This window comes from Myotis daubentonii, chromosome 16 (assembly GCF_963259705.1).
Source record: "Myotis daubentonii chromosome 16, mMyoDau2.1, whole genome shotgun sequence".
In the NCBI taxonomy this organism is placed as follows: domain Eukaryota; kingdom Metazoa; phylum Chordata; class Mammalia; order Chiroptera; family Vespertilionidae; genus Myotis; species Myotis daubentonii.
This window is the reverse complement of record NC_081855.1, coordinates 4,630,676-4,649,273: the sequence shown is the minus strand read 5'-3', so window position 1 is coordinate 4,649,273 and position 18,598 is coordinate 4,630,676. Positions and strand designations below refer to the sequence as shown.

At 53.0% G+C, this 18,598-nt stretch overlaps 1 protein-coding gene across 2 annotated transcripts in view; it reads right to left on the bottom strand.

Annotated features, from left to right (window-relative positions):
- Positions 1–4,024: 4,024 nt before the first annotated feature.
- SLC47A1 (solute carrier family 47 member 1) overlaps positions 4,025–18,598 on the bottom strand; it is a 48,478-nt gene continuing 33,904 nt past the window's right edge. For both annotated transcript variants that reach the window (XM_059668444.1, XM_059668446.1), the window contains exons 14-17: positions 18,437–18,569; positions 9,755–9,849; positions 9,011–9,086; positions 4,025–4,613 (exon numbers count right to left, since the gene is read on the bottom strand). In XM_059668444.1, the coding sequence (XP_059524427.1) occupies positions 4,387–4,613; positions 9,011–9,086; positions 9,755–9,849; positions 18,437–18,569 (531 nt within the window). In that variant the 3' untranslated portion in view covers positions 4,025–4,386. The remainder of the gene's footprint in view (positions 4,614–9,010; positions 9,087–9,754; positions 9,850–18,436; positions 18,570–18,598) is intronic.

Genomic DNA, 18,598 nt, shown 5'->3' with positions numbered 1-18,598 from the left:
GTTTATGCAAATAATTGATCAGGGTTAGCTAGCTAGTTTAATTAGGCAGACAGGAGGGGGGTCCAGGAAGGACAGAGGTCTCTTTGGCCTGAGCAATTAAAGCAGCCCTGACCTGAGCAGCTGGGAGAGCCATAGCGATAATAAAACACCTTCGGCCAGGACGACGGAGAGAGAACCCTAAGGGAGAGCAAAAGCAGCTCCACCCTGAACAGGTAAGATGGCTGTGTGAAGGGCACCATGTGGGCTTAGAGCTATGGAGCAGAATGACCAATGAGGAAAGCACGGGGGCCCCAAAGTAAGGGAAGAAACCAATTAGAAGAGGTCATGCTCAGACGAAGAGCTACAGCCTTTATAAACCCGGAGACAAAGAGAGATTCAGATTATTTAGATATTTCCCCATTAGAGAGAGAGGGGGGGAGGGAGAGCTGGCCTTTTCCAGTTGGGGGCCCCTCTCCAGGAGGTCCCCTCTGGGGACATCCCTGCCCAGATGGAGTTTGTATATGCTTCCAATAAACGTCCACATTTTTATTAACGAAATCTATTAGTCCACGAATTTATTCTTTAACTTTGTTGGACAAGAACCCACGAGAAGAATCTGCACCCCAAGCCCCAAGTTTCATAATCAGGCCAAATTAAAACTAGATTTAATGAAGTCTCTAATAAAAATGACAGCCATTTTAGGGAGAAAAATTGTGTTTTAATGGAAATCACAATACAGTTGATTGTCTTCAAAGTTTTGTTTTTAACTGTGAACTGAACTGGTTCCTGAATCTTCCAGATGTCTTCAACCCTCCAAGTTAATGTTTCATTTTTTTCTCCCATCCTTTGACTTGGAGTAATTGAGAGCTACTGATACAATGTCAACCATAAAGAATCTATGAGCACCTGATGACGTCACCAGAGATATTTAAACTGCAGATAAAGAGGACCTATCAGATTGTCACTGCTTGCTTTCATTCCAGCAAAAGAAACTTTAACCCTTCTTGACTGACAGTCTTACAAACTCAGAAACTGGTTTATAATTTGCTCTGATCATTAACCTTGGCGTTTTTCTTCTGTTTTCATAGGCAGACCCCTTATTAAATACCTGGGTACTGTTTACACAACGTAGGTCTCACTTTGAAAGCCCATCTGCATCACCGCCTCCTGAAGTGAGACTCAACGATTTAACAAAACTGACTAATTTTCAGGCTAAATAATTAAATCAATGAAATATGGAGCAATCAATAAAGATGATGATGCTTTGGGGACTCCAGCCTGTCCCTCCTTTGGGAGAATCAGCTAACGGCCTCTGTTCCAGTCTCTGAACATTCCCTGTGTCCCTCAGGTAGGCAGGGAGAGACGTCCACACCCAGTACGGGACGTACAGGAAGCAGTTACTAAAGACAGGAAGCAGTTACTAAAGACAGACCGTCCGCCCCCCTCACCCCTAAGTGATTTCAGGGAGGGAAGTCTGTCTCTGAGGAGGGAGGGAGACAGGCAGGCCGGGACTAATGCACTTCAGCAGCACTTTCCATGTGAAACCAGTCCCCTAGGCCTGCGATTTGAGGCTAACGGGGAAAGGATAGGGGAGGGGTACGCATAAGAACAGAACATAGTGGATTAGTGGCTATTCACTGCACTAACTCTGGGTGAGGGATTTTTCTTACAGATTCTGGGAAACTGTGGAGGACGTGTTGTAAGAAGAAAAACAGAGTCATAGAGATAAATTGACCTTGAAGGTGGCTCCATCACTCAGAGAGAAGGTACATTTTGAGAGCAAATCAAGGACAAGGCACGCTGAAGCGGGGATGTCTGGGGGCTGACCTTCGAGAGGACAATGTTAGAAAACAGACCTGGATACTCACACAGGTGTAGGTCCCCCCCCCCCCCAGCCCAGTGGTTCTCAACCTTCCTAATGCCGCGAGTCTAGACCTATATAATGGCTGGCTTGAGATGAGATGAGATGAGAGAGCGGTTTTTCAGGGTATTATACCTGCCAGATCGCCAGCATCTGGATAAAATCACCTCAAAGATTCAACCTTGTCTCTACTAGTTGACTCTGATGTGTCAGGCAGCCAACCGTAGTTCCAGTTTCAAATCTGAGCTCTCAAAGGAAGCAGAAATGTCCCTTAGCCTAAATTAGCTCGCCCAATAACAGCCTGCACATAAACTGTGATTGCACATACCAAGCTCACGCAACTGTAAAGCTGAAAGAGAAATTTCTGTGGCCCCACCGTAATCTTAGGGCATATGCCCAGCTCACGTGGGGACAGGGGGATTTTTAAAAAATTGACTTGAGAGAGAGAAACATCAATTTGTTGTTCCACGTATTTATGCATTCATTGGTTGACTCTTGTATGTGCCCTGACCCAGAATAGAACCTGCAACCTTGGTCATCTCAGGACGATGCTCTAACCCAGTGATGGCGAACCTATGACATGCGTGTCAGAGGTGACACGCGAACTCATTTTTTTGGTTGATTTTTCTTTGTTAAATGGCATTTAAATATATAAAATAAATATCAAAAATATAAGTCTTTGTTTTACTATGGTTGCAAATATCAAAACATTTCTATATGTGACACAGCACCAGAGTTAAGTTAGGGTTTTTCAAAATGCTGACACGCCGAGCTCAAAAGGTTCGCCATCACTGCTAAGTCTAACCAACTGAGCCACCCAGCCAGGGCTCTGAGCCTGGGAAAAATCAACTGCCATCACCAGCAGGAGGAGTTTTCTCATCTTCTTTGAAAGTCTGGATGAAATGCAAGAGAGAGGCAACTTCCCCCTGAATTACCAACCCAAAGCAGCAGGCACCAGGGAGCTCTTGTAATCCCATCGCCTCTAGTTCAGAGAGCCTGCAGCGAGGGTGGAACGGCCTGGCCGCATGTGTAAGAGCAGGCAACCTGAAGACCCCAAAGCTCTTTGGTTTAACTTCACAACAGGGAAAAGTGAAGCGCTGTCCTCTTCCCAGTGCACTTTACCCCATTGCTACAAATTCCTGCCAGCAGCCGCCCCCGGGAAGCAGAGCCCGCCCCCCGGGACGTCTCAGAGTTCCCATTGCAGCGTGGTAGGTAGTTGGCAAGATCGCCTTTCGGATCTGAAGCTGCGGTACTGGCATCCCTGGTCAGGCTCCAACCCTGTAGAGCAGGGTTTTCCACCCTCTGCACCTCGTGGCACATAAACTAATGAATACAGTTCTGCAGCGCACCAAGAAAATATATCTATTGCAGATCTGACCCCAAAAAAGTATCCTTGTGATTCATTCACACCCGAGGGCTACTGTGCTGGCTGTTGTCATTTTTTTTACCTGACAGTCGAAGGGGAAAGAGGTCAGCGCCCTGACTAGCCAGGCACTGCATGTTTAAAACTTCTTTCAGCAGCTGGTTGGAATCACTGCTGCAAAGGAAGGCCTGTCGGACATAATACAACTCCAGTTCTGGGGCTTTACCACATTGTCAGCCCAAATAAAAAGATAAACATTTAAAAACCTGCCGATACAGCGATCATCGGGGCATACAGCTCGACTCCCCCCACCCCCCCCTCTCCCCCCCCGCTGTCCCCGCTGCCCCCGCATGGCATGGCGATGCCAGTGAGAGCGCCCACTGGGCAAGGACTGCGGAGGGAGAAGGAGGAAGCAGCAGGTACAGCAGCCCCGCACCCTGATCTGTGGGAACCTCGAACAAAGGGAGAAAACGAAGGTGGCACCTCCTGGATCGCAGGGTGACAGGGTGAAGGCGCCGCTGCGTGGGGGCTGCCCCAACGTTATCATCCCTCCGGCACAATCCGAAAGGCCCTCCCCTCCGGCTGGCTCCTCCAGCCGGTTCTCTCTGGGGCTGCCACCACAGGGGCCTTCGCTCAGCGCCACCCTCCTCACTGGAGGCCGCGGGGGCTCCTCGCCAGGCCTGGTCCGCCTTCTGAGTAACCTGGTCTCCTCTTTTCGTTTCGTAAGCGTCTCCAGTGCCCTCGGTGCCTGAGCTCTGACCCCAGATGAAAATTTACAGTATCGTTTCCCACTGAATAACAATCTAAGACACAAGGAAAAATATATTGTAACATATTTTAAATAATTCAGATAGCAGCAGCCCTTAAGCACTCAGCACATGGGTTTGTATCTAAAGAAACAGTGAGCAGAACAGCAAAGCCACGAGGAATGCAGTCCGCACAGTGGTCCTTGGCGAGGCCGTGGGGGATGAACTTCCCGCTGACGTGACTTCTCAGACATTGTCGTGGTAAGAACGTAGCTTTTACTTGGTTCATTTTCTTCCTTGGAAAATACGTCTTTGAACTCTCAGTTCTTGAAAGCCGTGGGCACGGCTGACTTGCCTTACCTGCAGACAAATCCCCACGGTGCCTATGATTTGCTTGTGAGCTCAAGAGTCTTACTGGCCCGACTCTCTCCGCCGCCCTAAGCTCGGACACACACCCGCACCAGAACGCCCGCCAGCAGCACGGCCAGGAGCCCCAGCAGCAGGAGCCCCCGCCGCAGCGCCAGCTGCCTCCCGGTCAGGCCGGCCGGCGGCCGGGGCCTCGGCCTCCGAGGGGCCGCTTCCTGGTGCAGCTGCTGATCCAGCGGGGCTTCGTCTTTCTTTCCAGCGTCTCTCACCCCGGTCTCTCCCCGGCTCCCAGGGCCCCCTGGGGAAAGGAACTCAGTTAGCCGCCCGGCAGGAACTCTCCATCCATCCGCATAAAAGGGACAGCAGAGGTGCCTGTACCGTGTGTTACTAGCGGAGAAAGGTGGTTCCGGAAGCAGTTGCTCCACGGAGAAATGAAAGAAATTCCTTCTCAGAGGCCTCTCCATCGCCCACCGCAGCCTGGCCGGCGCTGCTGCCGCGGGGGCCCAGGGAGCCCTGCCCACCCACCACCTAGAGGCAGGTGGTGGCTCTCGAAGCTAAAATTCGGAGGAGACTTCAAGGGACCACACCTATGCAACCGTCAGGAAGAGGAGATGGCCAGCAGAGGGGAAAGCCTAGGCAGTAATTCAGGGCCATTCACGGACCGGACTGGCCTGGATGTAGCCTCGAGACCCTTAGATAGTGAGAGTGAGAACAATTTCCTGAAAACTTCCCAAGAGGAGAACAAAGGCAGGTCACCTAATGGAGCAAGAACAGACCTGTCACTAAGCATACAGGCGTGAGGGATGCTACAATGCCCTCGGTTCGGAGGGAAAACAACTGCAAATAGAACAGTGTCATCTGCACTTACAAAGTGCTTCTTTGCGAGAGGCCACTGCTCTCACACAGCCATGCGAGGTAGGCTGTTGTCTCCTGCTTTTCACACGTGGTGGGGGCAGAAGACTGGGCCAGCCCTTCCCTGAAGACAATCTGAGAGCTGGCGAAGCAAGTGAACACCACCCCGAAGGCACCGGAGCACAGCAGTGCAGTGGACAGGCACCAGCGCAAGGCCTGGGCCTGGGGCCTGGGGCAGGTGGACCCGGCCAGGGAGCTGGCACTTGGGGCCACCTTGGCCGAGAGTCTCCCCTGGAGGAGCAGGTGGAGAGCCCAGCCCTGCCCCAGGCGAGCCCTCTGTACTGCAGGCTGGAGCTCTGAAGGGCTGCACTGAGAACAAGCATGAACCAGAAGTAGCCAGCCCTTACACGGCCACCTCTGGGGGAGCCGGGGGCCGGGGGCGGGGGGATGGGAGGGCCAGAGCTCCCATTTCTGCCACTGCTCTGGACGGCTAGTAAGCAAGTGTTAGAAGCAAAGGAACCCGCTCTGGAGACAGACAACACCATCTTGGGCCTCAAATTACTTGGACAAACACTTTCAAACGCGAAAAGCCTAGCAAACGACCTGCGATTACGAGGCACCTGGGAGACTACGCAATGAGGACGAGATATGGCAGAAAAACAGACTCGACCACTGATTGTGACTGAGCCCACCCCTGAGCTCAAAGGGTTTCTGTTCTAAAGGAGCGAAGGACGAGTGTGAGTGCTGAGTGCCTCGGGAACCCGGAACCCGGGAATTGCTAAACTGACAGAGGAAAACGAGAAAGTCATCTGCAGGGTGTTTGTCAGAAGCAACAGCCAAGACAATAATCCGTTTAAGGCTCACGCATTTGCCTGGTGAACAGGAAAACCCCACTGGAACAAACGTGCAGATGCCAGTTTCCCAGCGAGGCCTGAGCCCAGGGCCACGGCACCAGAACCGCCCACAGCAGGGGTCCTCAAAGTTTTTAAACCGGGGGCCAGTTCACTGTCCCTCAGAACGTTGGAGGGCCAGACTATAGTTTAAAAAAAAACTATGGGAAGGAAACCAAGATGGTAAACACCGAAATTGCTGCCTCCAGAACAACTTCAAAAATACAACAAAAAGACGAAACGGACATCATCCAGAACCACAGGAAGGCTGGCTGAGTGGAGATTCTACAACTAGAAGGAAAGAGAAAAGCACACTGAGAGTCAGGAGCTGCGGAAGTAAAGTGCAAAGGTACGGAGGCTCGAGCGAGAGTGGAAAGGGGCTGGTACCTGAGGACGCGGCTGTCTTTTTGAATCGGGAGGGAGTCACAAGCTTCCGACTGCTCTGAACTCCAGTTCCGGGAAGTCTCTGGGGACCCAGGACTCATACGGGGAGAAACTGGACTGTCTGGCAGTGGGCAGAACTCGGAACTCAAGGGCGGCTTTCCCTCAGAGGTGCCTGCAGCAATTAAATTACCGGGACACTGAGATGCACGGCCCCTTAGGGCAGGGCTGAGGATCTGCCATAGCTGCTTGCTCCGCCCTGTTGATTCCTTGAGACCCCGCCCCACCCAGGCTGCAGCAGAGGCTTTTGCATATGAATGCCCTGGCCCTTTGCAACCTGAAAATTACCTAACAAATTACAGCTGGGCCAGACAGACCCAGAACTTCCAAGAGAAGGCCCAAGGCCCCACAGCAGCTTGCATTGCTTCACAGCTGGGCCTCATCTGGGCACGTCCAAACTCCAAAAAAGGAAGGGGAATCTGCAGATCTCTTCGTAGCTCCTGCTGGGTAACCTCAGGCAGAGACTAAATTAGCACCTCCTTAGATCCAAGAGCCAGTGTACCCAGTGGTCAGAGGGGGACCATCCAATTACAACTCCTCAGATCCATAAGGGACACACTCAGGGGGCAGACTCAGTGAGCACCAAAGCCCCACTGAAGCAAGTCTTGCCCCAGAAGGGTGTCTTCAGCACAGAAGTTCTCCCACTGCAGACACAGCTGATTCTCACTGCCAATTGGCCTGGAGGTCAATTCCTCCCAGTGATACCTACAACAATCAAGGCATAACTACAACAAGACTGTGCACAAAGCCCACAAGGGGGCGCACCAAGAGTGTCCACCTCAGGTAATGGGGAAGGCTGAGCCACTGGGCCCTACAGGACACCTAGCACACAAAACCACTCTACCAACACAGGGAAGCATAAAAAATGCGGAGACAAAGAAACAGGTCACAAATGGCAGAAACGGAGGAAAGCAAACGACTGGATATAGAGTTCAAAACCACGTTTATAAGGTTTTTCAAGAATTTTATGGAAGCCGCTGATAAATTTAGTGAGACCCTCAAGAAATCTAGTGAGACCCTCGAGGATATGAAAAAGGACCAACTAGAAATTAAGCATACACTGACTGAAATAAAGAATAATATACAGAGATCCAACAGCAGACAAGAGGATCCCAAGAATCAAGTCAAAGATTTGAAATACGAAGAAACAAAAAATACCCAACCGAAGAAGCAAAAAGAAAAAAGAATCCAAAAATATGAAGATAGTGTAAGGAGCCTCTGGGACAACTTCAAGCGTACCAACATCAGAATTATAGGGGTGCCAGAAGAAGAGAGAGAGCAAGATATTGAAAACCTATTTGAAGAAATAATGACAGAAAACTTCCCCTACCTGGTGAAAGAAATAGACTTACAAATCTAGGAAGCGCAGAGAACCCCAAACAAAAGGAATCCAAAGAGGACCACACCAAGACACATCATAATTAAAATGCCAAGAGCAAAAGACAAAGAGAGAATCCTAAAAGCAGCAAGAGAAAAACAGTCAGTTACCTACAAGGGAGTACCCATACGACTGTCAGCTGATTTCTCAACAGAAACCATGCAGGCCAGAAGAGAGTGGCAAGAAATATTCAAAGTGATGAATAGCAAGAACCTACAACCAAGATTACTTTATCCAGCAAAGCTATCATTCAGAATGGAAGGTCAGATAAAGAGCTTCACAGATAAGAAAAAGCTAAAGGAGTTCATCACCACCAACCCAGCATTATATGAAATGCTGAAAGGTATCCTTTAAGAAGAGGAAGAAGAAAAAGGAACTCTTACCATTTGCCACAGCATGGATGGAACTGGAGAGCATTATGCTAAGTGAAATAAGCCAGTCAGAGAAGGATAAATACCACATGATCTCACTCATTTGTGGAATATAATGAACAACATAAACTGATGAACAAGGAGTGATCCAGAGACGGAGAGGCATTGATTGGACTGTCGGGCCTTGGAGGGAAGGTAGGGGAGGGTGGGGGTAAGGGGGAAAGATCAGCCAAAGGACTTATATGCAAGCATATAGGCCTAACCAATGGACACAGACAACGGGGGGGGGGGGGGGGGTGAGGGCATGAGAGGGGGGGTGGGGGGAGTAGGGGGTAACGTGGGGATAAGGACACATACGTAATATCTTAATCAATAAAAAATATATTAAAAAAACAAAAACAATAACAAAAAAACTATGAACAAATTCCTATGCACACAGCAGCGGCAAAAACACCCGGCGGGCCAGATAAATGTTTTCGGCAGGCCGCAGGTGCCCGCGGGCCATAGTTTGAGGACCCCTGCCCCACAGGGGCCACAGGAGCACCACGAATCAGCCCCGGAGTGGCCACCTGCAGACTTGGGTCGTCGGTAGCAGTAGGCTCATGTCCGGAGTTAGGGCAAATGAATCTCAAGTCTTTTACCCCAAATTGGGTGTTTCTCGCCTTATTCAAGTGGAAACTCACAGCAGCAGATGGAAGTGTGGCCCACGAAGGGCCCCAGGACCGCTTGGAGCGGCTGTCCCGGTGCAGCAGCCAGAGCATACCTGGGTCAAGTAGGTCCTGAGCCAGCGACGTCCCATCCTGGGCCACGGGTCGTCTCATGTTGGCATGTACCTGAGCCTACAAACGAAATGCAAGTGAATCCCCAGCTCTCCACGGTGTAGGGGCCTATCTGACTTGACTACCCAGTTCAGGGAAAGCCCAGCCATTTTCTGTCATTCACATGTAACAGTGGAGCTTCTCCTGTTCACACCTATGGACTCATCTTTCATGATGATTGACGTGGGGGAGGTTGGATGGAAAAGCACAAGATGAGGGGGAGGAGGGGGCCCAAGATCATCTCGAGTTAGCCCCTCTTGCCCTTTATCTCATTCATCTGTCACCGATTTTTCAAACCCCACATTGACCCTAGAAAGTTGGGGAGAAAGGTGCACACATGTATCTTAACAGAATGTTTTGGGGTCATAAAAACAGTATCAGGAGACACATGATGGCACAGCACCTTTCCAGTTTCAAATTTGTCCTGAAATTGGCTTGTCAGACACAAGGGAAGTGGCCCAGCATGGGATCCCAGGAAGAAAGGAACCCCCCATTTTCCTATTCGATGAATAAACAAAGGGGAATGAGTCAAGCGAGGGTCATCTGGCCCTTCAAGTCTGAATTAGATGCAGATAAAACCACAACAAGAGAGTAAAGAGAATGAGAGCGAGAGAGAAGGGGAGGGGAGAGAGGAGAGCCGAGCGGACTCTCCGAGGGAGGACCTGGCCGGGCGGCAGTGAGCGCGTTACCTGCTGACAGGCTTTCTCCCAGTTCAGCCGAGCAATAAAGCCCAGGAAGCAGACGGCCTGGCAGACGGTGCAGACGATGATCCCCGCCCACAGACCTGGGGGGACAGCGGGCGGAGGTTAACAGTGGAACCAGCCTCCCGCGGAGCGTGTTTCTCCCGTCTCCCGTCTCAGCATCTGCTTCCACCGCCGAGCTTGAGCCAGAGCCTCTCTCCTGCTCGCTCCTTCAGTTTCCAGAAGGTTCCGGGAGGCCCAGGGCTCCCTGGGCTACCTCCTGGAGTTTTGGATCTCAGAACAAATGTTCAGAATCATGTTAGAAAAGTGACATTAGGAAAGGAAATTTCCAGGACAAACAACGTCCCGTCTCTAATACTACTGCCAGACTACCACGCCCCATTTCATTCAGAGAAGGAACTAACGCTTTAATTAGAGCAGACGCACAGCCGCCTAAAGCGCTGCCGCTCTCTCCCTGGGCGCTTCCTGCAGAACCTACTTGCTCAGGCGCCAAGCTGGCAGCTCTAGGGCAGGTACCTGAGTGACGATGGAGGACGAGGAAAGCCTTGCAGATCCTGAAGTACCATCCATACGCCACCTAATAACCCACACGTGGCCAGAGGGAGACCCAGGGGGTGAGGGGATTTTTGGTCAACAGTGAACTAACGGCATCAGAAACTCTAACAATAGCCATAGCCGTGAGAGACTAAATATACAGACAAAGGTCAAACCACATGAAAAAATAGAACCCTGACCCACAGCCTATGACAACCTGTCTTAAACCGACCGTATCTGCAATTAACATCCCAGGACACCAGCCTGCTCTGCTCCAGTCCTGAGCGAGGCCACATGGCTATTGCTAGGGACAGTCTAGGAAGTGAAATAACAACTTCTGCACCAATTGATCCAAAATGACCAGGCCTTGACCAATAACTGACAGCTTCCCGAAATTTTGTCCCTGCTTCCTATTTAGGACCAGCCAGAGAAAACCAAGCACGCACCCCTAACCAACTGCACAGGACACCCCACTTCTAGTCCGCCGGCCTCCACAGGGCTCAGCGGAGCCTTCGCTTTGTTCCACTGCAGCGCGCTCCCTCCCCGCTGCCTGCCTTTAAGTCTCTGCCAAGCACAGTGCAGGCGGCTAGCTGTGCAGAGCAAGCTCTGAATGAGCGGCCTTGGTGTGTCCCATTTGGTTGGCCTTTGGCTCTTTCTGAATCTGGGTAAAGGTACAGTGGCCAGGCTGGGCTAATGGTTTACAGGGAGGTGCCCAGATTCAGTGCCAAGTACCAATCATTCTCAAATCACACTTTCCAGGTGTGATGAACCTGATATCCTATATAATAAAAGGATAATATGCAAATTGACCCTAACAACAGAATGACTGGTCGCTATGACACACACTGACCACCAGGGGGCAGACACTCAATGCAGGAGCTGCCCCCTGGTGGTCAGTGCACTCCCACAGGGGGAGCTCTGCTCAGCCACAAGCCAGGCTGCCAGCTGCCAGCACAGCGGTGGTGGCAGGAGCCTCTCCCGCCTCCTCAGCAGCGCTAAGGATGTCCGACTACAGCTTAGGCCTGCTCTCCGCTGGCAAGTAGACATCCCCCGAGGGCTCCCGGGCTGCCAGAGGGATGTCTGACTGCCAGCTTAGGCCCGATCCCCCCCGTACACCGGGGGATCGGGCCTCTAGTTTAGAATAAAGTAGGTGCACTGGGCCTCTAGTTTAGAATAAAGTTGGTGACTGTCACTCCTATAATGGACAAACAGAAGCACATATATATTCAATCTATTGTTCCCAACCTATAGAAACTATGAGCTCACCCTAACCATCTTACTAGTAAACAGAATATAACCAGCTGTCTCTAGCTGTAATTTGCAAGCTATGAATTAGATTTCCAGGAATTTCATGATACACTATTTAAGAGATTGCTGTTTGACCTCACCTAAGAACCCTAAAACCAGAAGGTTATCAGAATCCCTGGGCAGAGCCCAGGAACGTGTGTGTTTGAAAAGCCTCCCAGGGAATGATGGCGGCCCTTATGATTTGTGGAGCTGCCCACGGGACACTGCAGCGTTGTGCCGGGAGCCGGTCCATCCTTGCTGCTTCAAGGGACCTGGCATATATGGCATACTGTTCTTAATATGTTTGCTCACCTTCTTGGCACTATGTGTTTTAACCAAGGTCACCCCTCTGAGAAGGGTTGTTTCCCCAGGTAGGGATTTTCCTCTGAAGTTAGGGAGGGAATAAAACCCTTTAACTAAGTGCCAGGCGGGTAATTAATCACTTTAACTACGAACAATCGTGCTTAAGCTACATAATCTTTACTCCCTGGAATGGAGATAAGAAACGCCCTAACCTTTGGAATAGAGATTGATAGGATTGGAATCAACTGGTATAAATACAGATGTAACAAGACAACAGGACAGAACTTAGAAGAAAGAACCTAGACACAGAACCTACACAGAACCTAGAGACAGAAGAACTTCGCTGGAGAGAACATGGCAAAAGATCCTGGACAGAAACTGGCCACAGAACCTAGAGACAGAACCTAGCGAGAGAACATGGCTGAAGAACCTAGAGACAGAACCTGGCTACAGAACCTGGACAGAACCTGGCTGGAGAACCTAGCGAGGGAACATGGCTACAGAACCTGGCTGGAGAACCTGGACAGAACCTGGCTGGAGAACCTAGCGAGGGAACATGGCTACAGAACCTGGCTGGAGAACCTGGACAGAACCTGGCTGGAGAACCTAGCGAGGGAACATGGCTACAGAACCTGGCTGGAGAACCTGGCTGGAGATCCTAACCAGAACTTCGCTGGAGATCCAGACCAGAACTTGGCTGGAGATCCTGGCTAGAGATCCTGGCTAGGCTGCTGATCAACTGAACGCTGTCTCTGTGTCATTCCTTCTTCGTCGACTGCCGGGGTCCAGCCCCAGCAGGTCCAGGGGTTCCCAAAGGTGTGGATGGAGTCGGCGAAGACTATCCACCCTCTTCCTAGGGTGGAGTCCTATCCGTCCCGAGTGCGGGGCGCTTACCTAGGGGTCCCTGTTCGGGCGCCAGATGCCGGGGTCCAACCCCAGCAGGTCCAGGGGTTCCCAAAGGCGTAGACGGAGTCGGCGAAGAAGGAATGACACGGAGACAGCATTCAGTTGATCAGCAGCCTAGCCAGGATCTCCAGCCAAGTTCTCCAGAGAGGTTCTGCTGTTTTATTGTCTTGTTACATCTGTATTTATACCAGTTGATTCAATCCTATCAATCTCTATTACAAAGGTTAGGGCGTTTCTTATCTCCATTCCAGGGAGTAAAGATTATGTAGCTTAAGCATGATTGTTCGTAGTTAAAGTGATTAATTACCCGCCTGGCACTTAGTTGAGGGGTTTTATTCCCTCCCTAACTTCAGGGGAAAATCCCTACCTGGGGATTCAACCTTTCTCGGAGAGGTGACCTTGGTTAAAACACAGCGCCGAGGAGGTGAGCAAACATATTAAGAACCGTATGCCATATATGCCAGGTCCCTTGAAACAGCAAGGATGGACCGGCTCCCGGCAGTCGACTCTGTCCACACCTTTGGGGACCCCTGGACCTGCTGGGGTTGGACCCCAGCAGTGTTGTGCTGCCCGAGGGCGCCGTGTGCAGTCGGCGCTACGTGTCCAGTTCTAAGTGGTGGGTCAGAGGTTGGCTGCAGTCCTCCTGCAGAGCCCTCACCTCCCCGGGACCCAGCATTTTTTTATTGAGATGCAATTGACACTCAGCATTACATTCATTTCAGGCGCACAACATGATAATTCATCACGTATATATACAGTTCACCCTTGAATAATGTGGTGCTAGGGTCTTATCCGCTGCTGCAAGGGTTCAGGAATCTGGAGAAGGGGCTGCGATGTAAATTAAATAAACTAGACATGAAATATAAATTTGGGGGAGCCAGGGGAGACTTAGCTTTAGTGACTAAGCTCTCTGAATCTCTGGACCCCTGGCTTTTTATTCCCTTACTAGAGGCCCAGTGCACAAAAATCTGTGCACTCGGGGGGAAGGGGGGGGTCCCTCAGCCCGGCCTGTGCCCTCTCGCAGTCTGGGACCCCTTGGGAGATAATGACCTGCTGGCTTAGGCCTGCTCCCAGGTGGCAGAGGGCAGGCCCAATCCCTAGGTGCAGCCCCTGGTCGCGCTCAGAGCAGGGCTGATTGCGGAGTTGGGCTGCCGCCCCTGTCATGCACAGAGCAGGGCGGATCGGGAGGTTGCGATGCCACCCTCAGTCACACTCAGGGTAGGGCCGATTGGGGGGTTGGGGCACCGCCCCCTGTCACACTCAAGGCAGGGTTGATGGGGAGGTTGCGGCGCCACCCCCTGTCACGCACAGAGCAGGGCCAATCAGGGGGTTGGGGCGCTGCCCCCTGTCACGCAGAGCAGGGCCCATCAGTGGGGTTGGGGCTCCGTACCCTGTCACGCACAGAGCAGCGTCTATCAGGGGGTTGGGGAGCTCCCCCCTGTCACATACAGAGCAGGGCCCATCAGGGGGTTGGGGAGCTCCCCCCTGTCACTCACAGAGCAGGGCGGATCAGGGGGTTGGGGCGCCGCACCCTGTCACACTCAGGGCAGGGCCGATGGGGAGGTTATGGCTCTACCCCGTCACACACAGAGCAGGGCCTGTGGGGGGCGGTTGGGGCGTTGCCCTCTATCACCCACAGAGCAGGGCCGATCAGGGGGTTGGGGCACTGCTGCCTGTCACACACAGAGCCACAGGGCAATCAGGGGGTTGGGGAGCTCCCCCCTATGAAGCACAGAGCAGGGCTGATCAGGGGGTTGGGGTGCTTTCCCCTGTCACGAACAGAGCAGGGTGGATAGGGAGGTTGTGGCCCCGCCCCCTGTCACACACAGAGCCGCAGGGCCATCAGGGGGTTTGGGTGCTGCCCCCTGTCATGCTGATCCCAGTGCCAGGAGGCATATTACCCTTTTACTATATAGGATAGAGGCCTGGTGCACAGGTGGGGGCCGGCTGGTTTGCCCTGAAGGGTGTCCTGATCAGGGTGGGGGTCCCCACTGGGGTGCCTGGCCAGCCTGGATGAGGGGATGATGGCTGTTTGCAGCTGGTCACACACCCTTCAGGGTGGCGGTCCCCACTGGGGTGCCTGGCCAGTCTGGGTGAGGGGCTGAGGGCTGTTTTCAGGCTGGCGGGTGACTGAAGCTCCCAACCGCTCCTTTTTTTCTTTTTGTTTTTATTCTGGGCCAGCTTTAGCTCTGAGGCTCCAGCTCTTAGGCCTCTGCTGCTGAAAGCAGGTTTCTGGCCTTTGTTTACCTTCTGTATTTGAAACAATGTTGCAATCCTGCTGGCTGAAGCCGGGCAACTAAAGCAGGTTTCTGGGGTTTTGTTTAGCTTCTATATTTGTAACATAGTTACTTAGAGTTGCAGCTCAGAGGCCGGCAGCGGCAGGCGGGGAACGTTGGAGTCCTCCGTCACTGAAGCAAGCAAGCCTCATGTTCGGTCCAAGCTGCCTGGCTGCCAGCCACCATCTTGGCTGGCAGTTAATTTGCATACCGCCCTGATTAGCCAATGGGAAGGGTAGCGGTCGTACGCTAATTACCATGTTTCTCTTTTATTAGATAGGACTAGAGGTCCGGTGCATGAAATTTGTGCATGGGAGGGAGGGTCCCCTCAGCCCAGCCTGCACCCTCTCCAATCCAGGACCCCTTGGGGGATGTCTGAAATTCGTGCACAGGGATCAGGCCTAAACCAGCAGTCGGACATCCCTCTCACAATCTGGGACTGCTGGCTCCTAACTGCTAGCCTGCCTGCCTGACTGATCTCCCCTAACTGCCCCCACTGCCAACCTGATCACCCCTAACCTCCTCTGCCTGCTGGCCTGATCTCCCCCAACTGCCTCCCCTTCACTGGCCTGGTCACCACTAACTGCCACCCCTGCTGGCCAGGTCGCCCCTAACTGCCCCCCTACCAGCCTGGTTACCCCACACAGCCTGCTGTTCGGTCATTTGGTCATCCCTCACTAACCCCCCTGCCGGCCTGGTTGCCCCACGCAGCCTGTTTGGTCTGTCCAGTTGTTTTGTTCATGACAGCCCCTGGTTTTTTATATATATGGATTTTGCCTTATAGCAAAGCAGATATACATATCAGAGGTCAGGTGTGGTTAACAGCAAAGGACCATCGGGTTGGGGAACTGCCCTCAGCTGTCTGGCAGCAGGCAGTAATATCTGCAGATCTTCAGCCCTGCTGAAGCCCCAAGGTCCATCAGCCTTCTGATGAACTTCTTGCATAATTATCACCTGCTGGAATTTGCTTCCAGCAATGCGGGGATTAAAGGCACAGATGCCTGCACAGTTGAAAGTCTGCGTATAATTTTCGACTGTCCCAAAATTTAACCATAGCTGGTCCTTTGCAACCTCAGATTCAACCAACCATGAATCAAAAACAGTATTTTCAACCCACCGTTGGGAACCCGCAGACTGGGAATACAAAAATACTGTTTTTGATCCATGGGTGTTTGAATCCACAGATGTGAAATCTGTGAGATGAAGGGCTGACTGTATTTATTGAAAAAACCCACATATAAATGAACCTGTGTAGGTCAAATCCATGTTGCTCAAGGGTCCGCTGTACTGTGACACGGCGGCCACAGTGAGTCCGGTAACACCCGCCACCATGCAGCTAGTGTTTTCTTATGATGGTAACGTTTGAGAGCTACTCTCTTACCAACCTTCAAGTATACGACACTATTCATAGCGACAGCCACCATGCACGCATCACATCCCCAGGACTTAGTGTATACCTGGAAGTTTGGGCCCCAGCATTTCCTTTAAGTGATTCTTTTACTGCCTGTGCTTTGCACATAGTAGGTTTGTTTGTTAAATGACTTGGGGCCCAGTACAGCACTTGGGACATAGATGTATCTATATTTCTCAGTGGATTCCGCTAATATCCCCCTTAGCTCTGCCATTGTCAAAACTGAAATGTAAGTAACGCCAGGAACTCGGCTAAATAATTCTCTGCACCACAATGCAAGCCCGGTGAACTTTGCATTGGCAACTCCATTCTTTGTACATCTCAAGTATTTTTCACTAAAATATTATTGAACTTGAGAAAAATGTCCAGTCCGCCGGGGCACTTTGGACTCCAAGTTCACTCTGGGCGTCAGGCTTCCGTCTCCTCCGAGCCCGCCGCACTGATGGGCGCGGACAGCCGGCGCCTGAGCCCAAGGGTAACGCGCTCAGATGTTAACGGCGTCATTTATTAATCGCCCATGTGCTCCAAACTGTTATTTTAGAAACCAAAGCTGCGCAGTCATTTCTCTCCCTGCTGTTTAAAAAATTCGCTCTGGTAACTTCATGTCCTGTAGGTTAACCTCTTTCCTCCCGATGAGGTAAGGGATGGGCCCCCCCCCCCCCCCGCCTCCTTCCTGCTGTCACACGGTCACCCACGGCCTTGTGGGGAGATAGACATGGTGGGAAAGGCCGCGCCAGCGGGCGGTGAGGCTGCAGGAGGCGGGGGGGGGGGGGGGCAGGGGGGGCGGGACCTAGAGAGCACAGTTCTGGGGTCATTCTCTGGGCTTCGCCCTCGGGAATTCCCCCCCCGCCCGCCCCGCCAATGCGCAGGGGGCGCTGCTCCGGACAGAAATGGCACCACAGAGGTTCCCCCAAGTTCTGTAGGAACCGCACCCAGCTGTCCCGTGGCCTCCCCGCCTCCAGGGTGGCCAGTTCAGGAGGCGTCAGTGGGCCCCGGCTCAGGGCTTGCATGCCGGGCTCCCCAAAGCGCAGCTGAGCCCCGGGGACATCGGGAAGGCACTGCAGCCGGTCCTCACCCCGGGAGGAGGGAGCCCTGGGGTGGGAGGGGGGAGAGGCGAGGCGGGGGCTGGAAGCCGCCCCCGGGCAGGAGGGCCCGGGCTTGGAGCTGGCCCTGGTGCCGTCCACCCGCCCTGGCCTCCCAGACCGCAGGGGCGGCAGGGACGTTCCAGAGGCCTCACAGCCTCCGGCTGGACTCTGAGTGACTGGCTCCGCCAGCCTCCCCCACCTGCATCACCCCCCACCTGCATCTCCACCACCACCTGCATCACCCCCCCACCTGCATCTCCCCACCACCTGCATTGCCCCCACCATCTGCATCTCCCCCACCTGCATCTCCCCACCACCTGCATCTCCCCCACTTGCATCTCCCCCACTTGCATCTCCCCACCACCTGCTCACTCCCCCCACCACCTGCATCTCCCCCACCACCTGCATCTCCCCCACCTGCATCTCCCCCACCTGCATCTCCCCACCACCAGCATCTCCCCACCACCAGCATCTCCCACCACCAGCATCTCCCCACCTGCATCTCCCCACCTGCATCTCCTCCACCTGCATCTCCCCACCACCTGCATCTCCCCCACCACCTGCATCTCCCCCACCACCTGCATCTCCCCACCACCTGCATCTCCCCACCACCTGCATCTCCCCCACCTGCATCTCCCCCACCTGCATCTCCCCACCACCTGCATCTCCCCCACCTGCATCTCCCCCACCTGCATCTCCCCCACCCGCATCTCCCCACCATCGCGTCTACCCCCGCCCCCTAGTTCACGGACATCCCCCCCCCCCCCGCGTCTCCTCCCCGCAGCGGGAAGCTCACCGACACACACACACACACACACACACACACACACACACACACACACACACACACACACACACGCAGGCTCACCGATCACGCCCAGCCTGGTGGCGAACATCAGGGAGATGCCGATGGGGAGGCCGATCACGTAGTAGCCCACCGCGTTGAGGATGGCGCCCACCTTCTGGTTCCCGCTGCCGCGCAGGACGCCGCCGCCCGTGCACTGCGGATGGACACGCGGTCAGGGGCGCA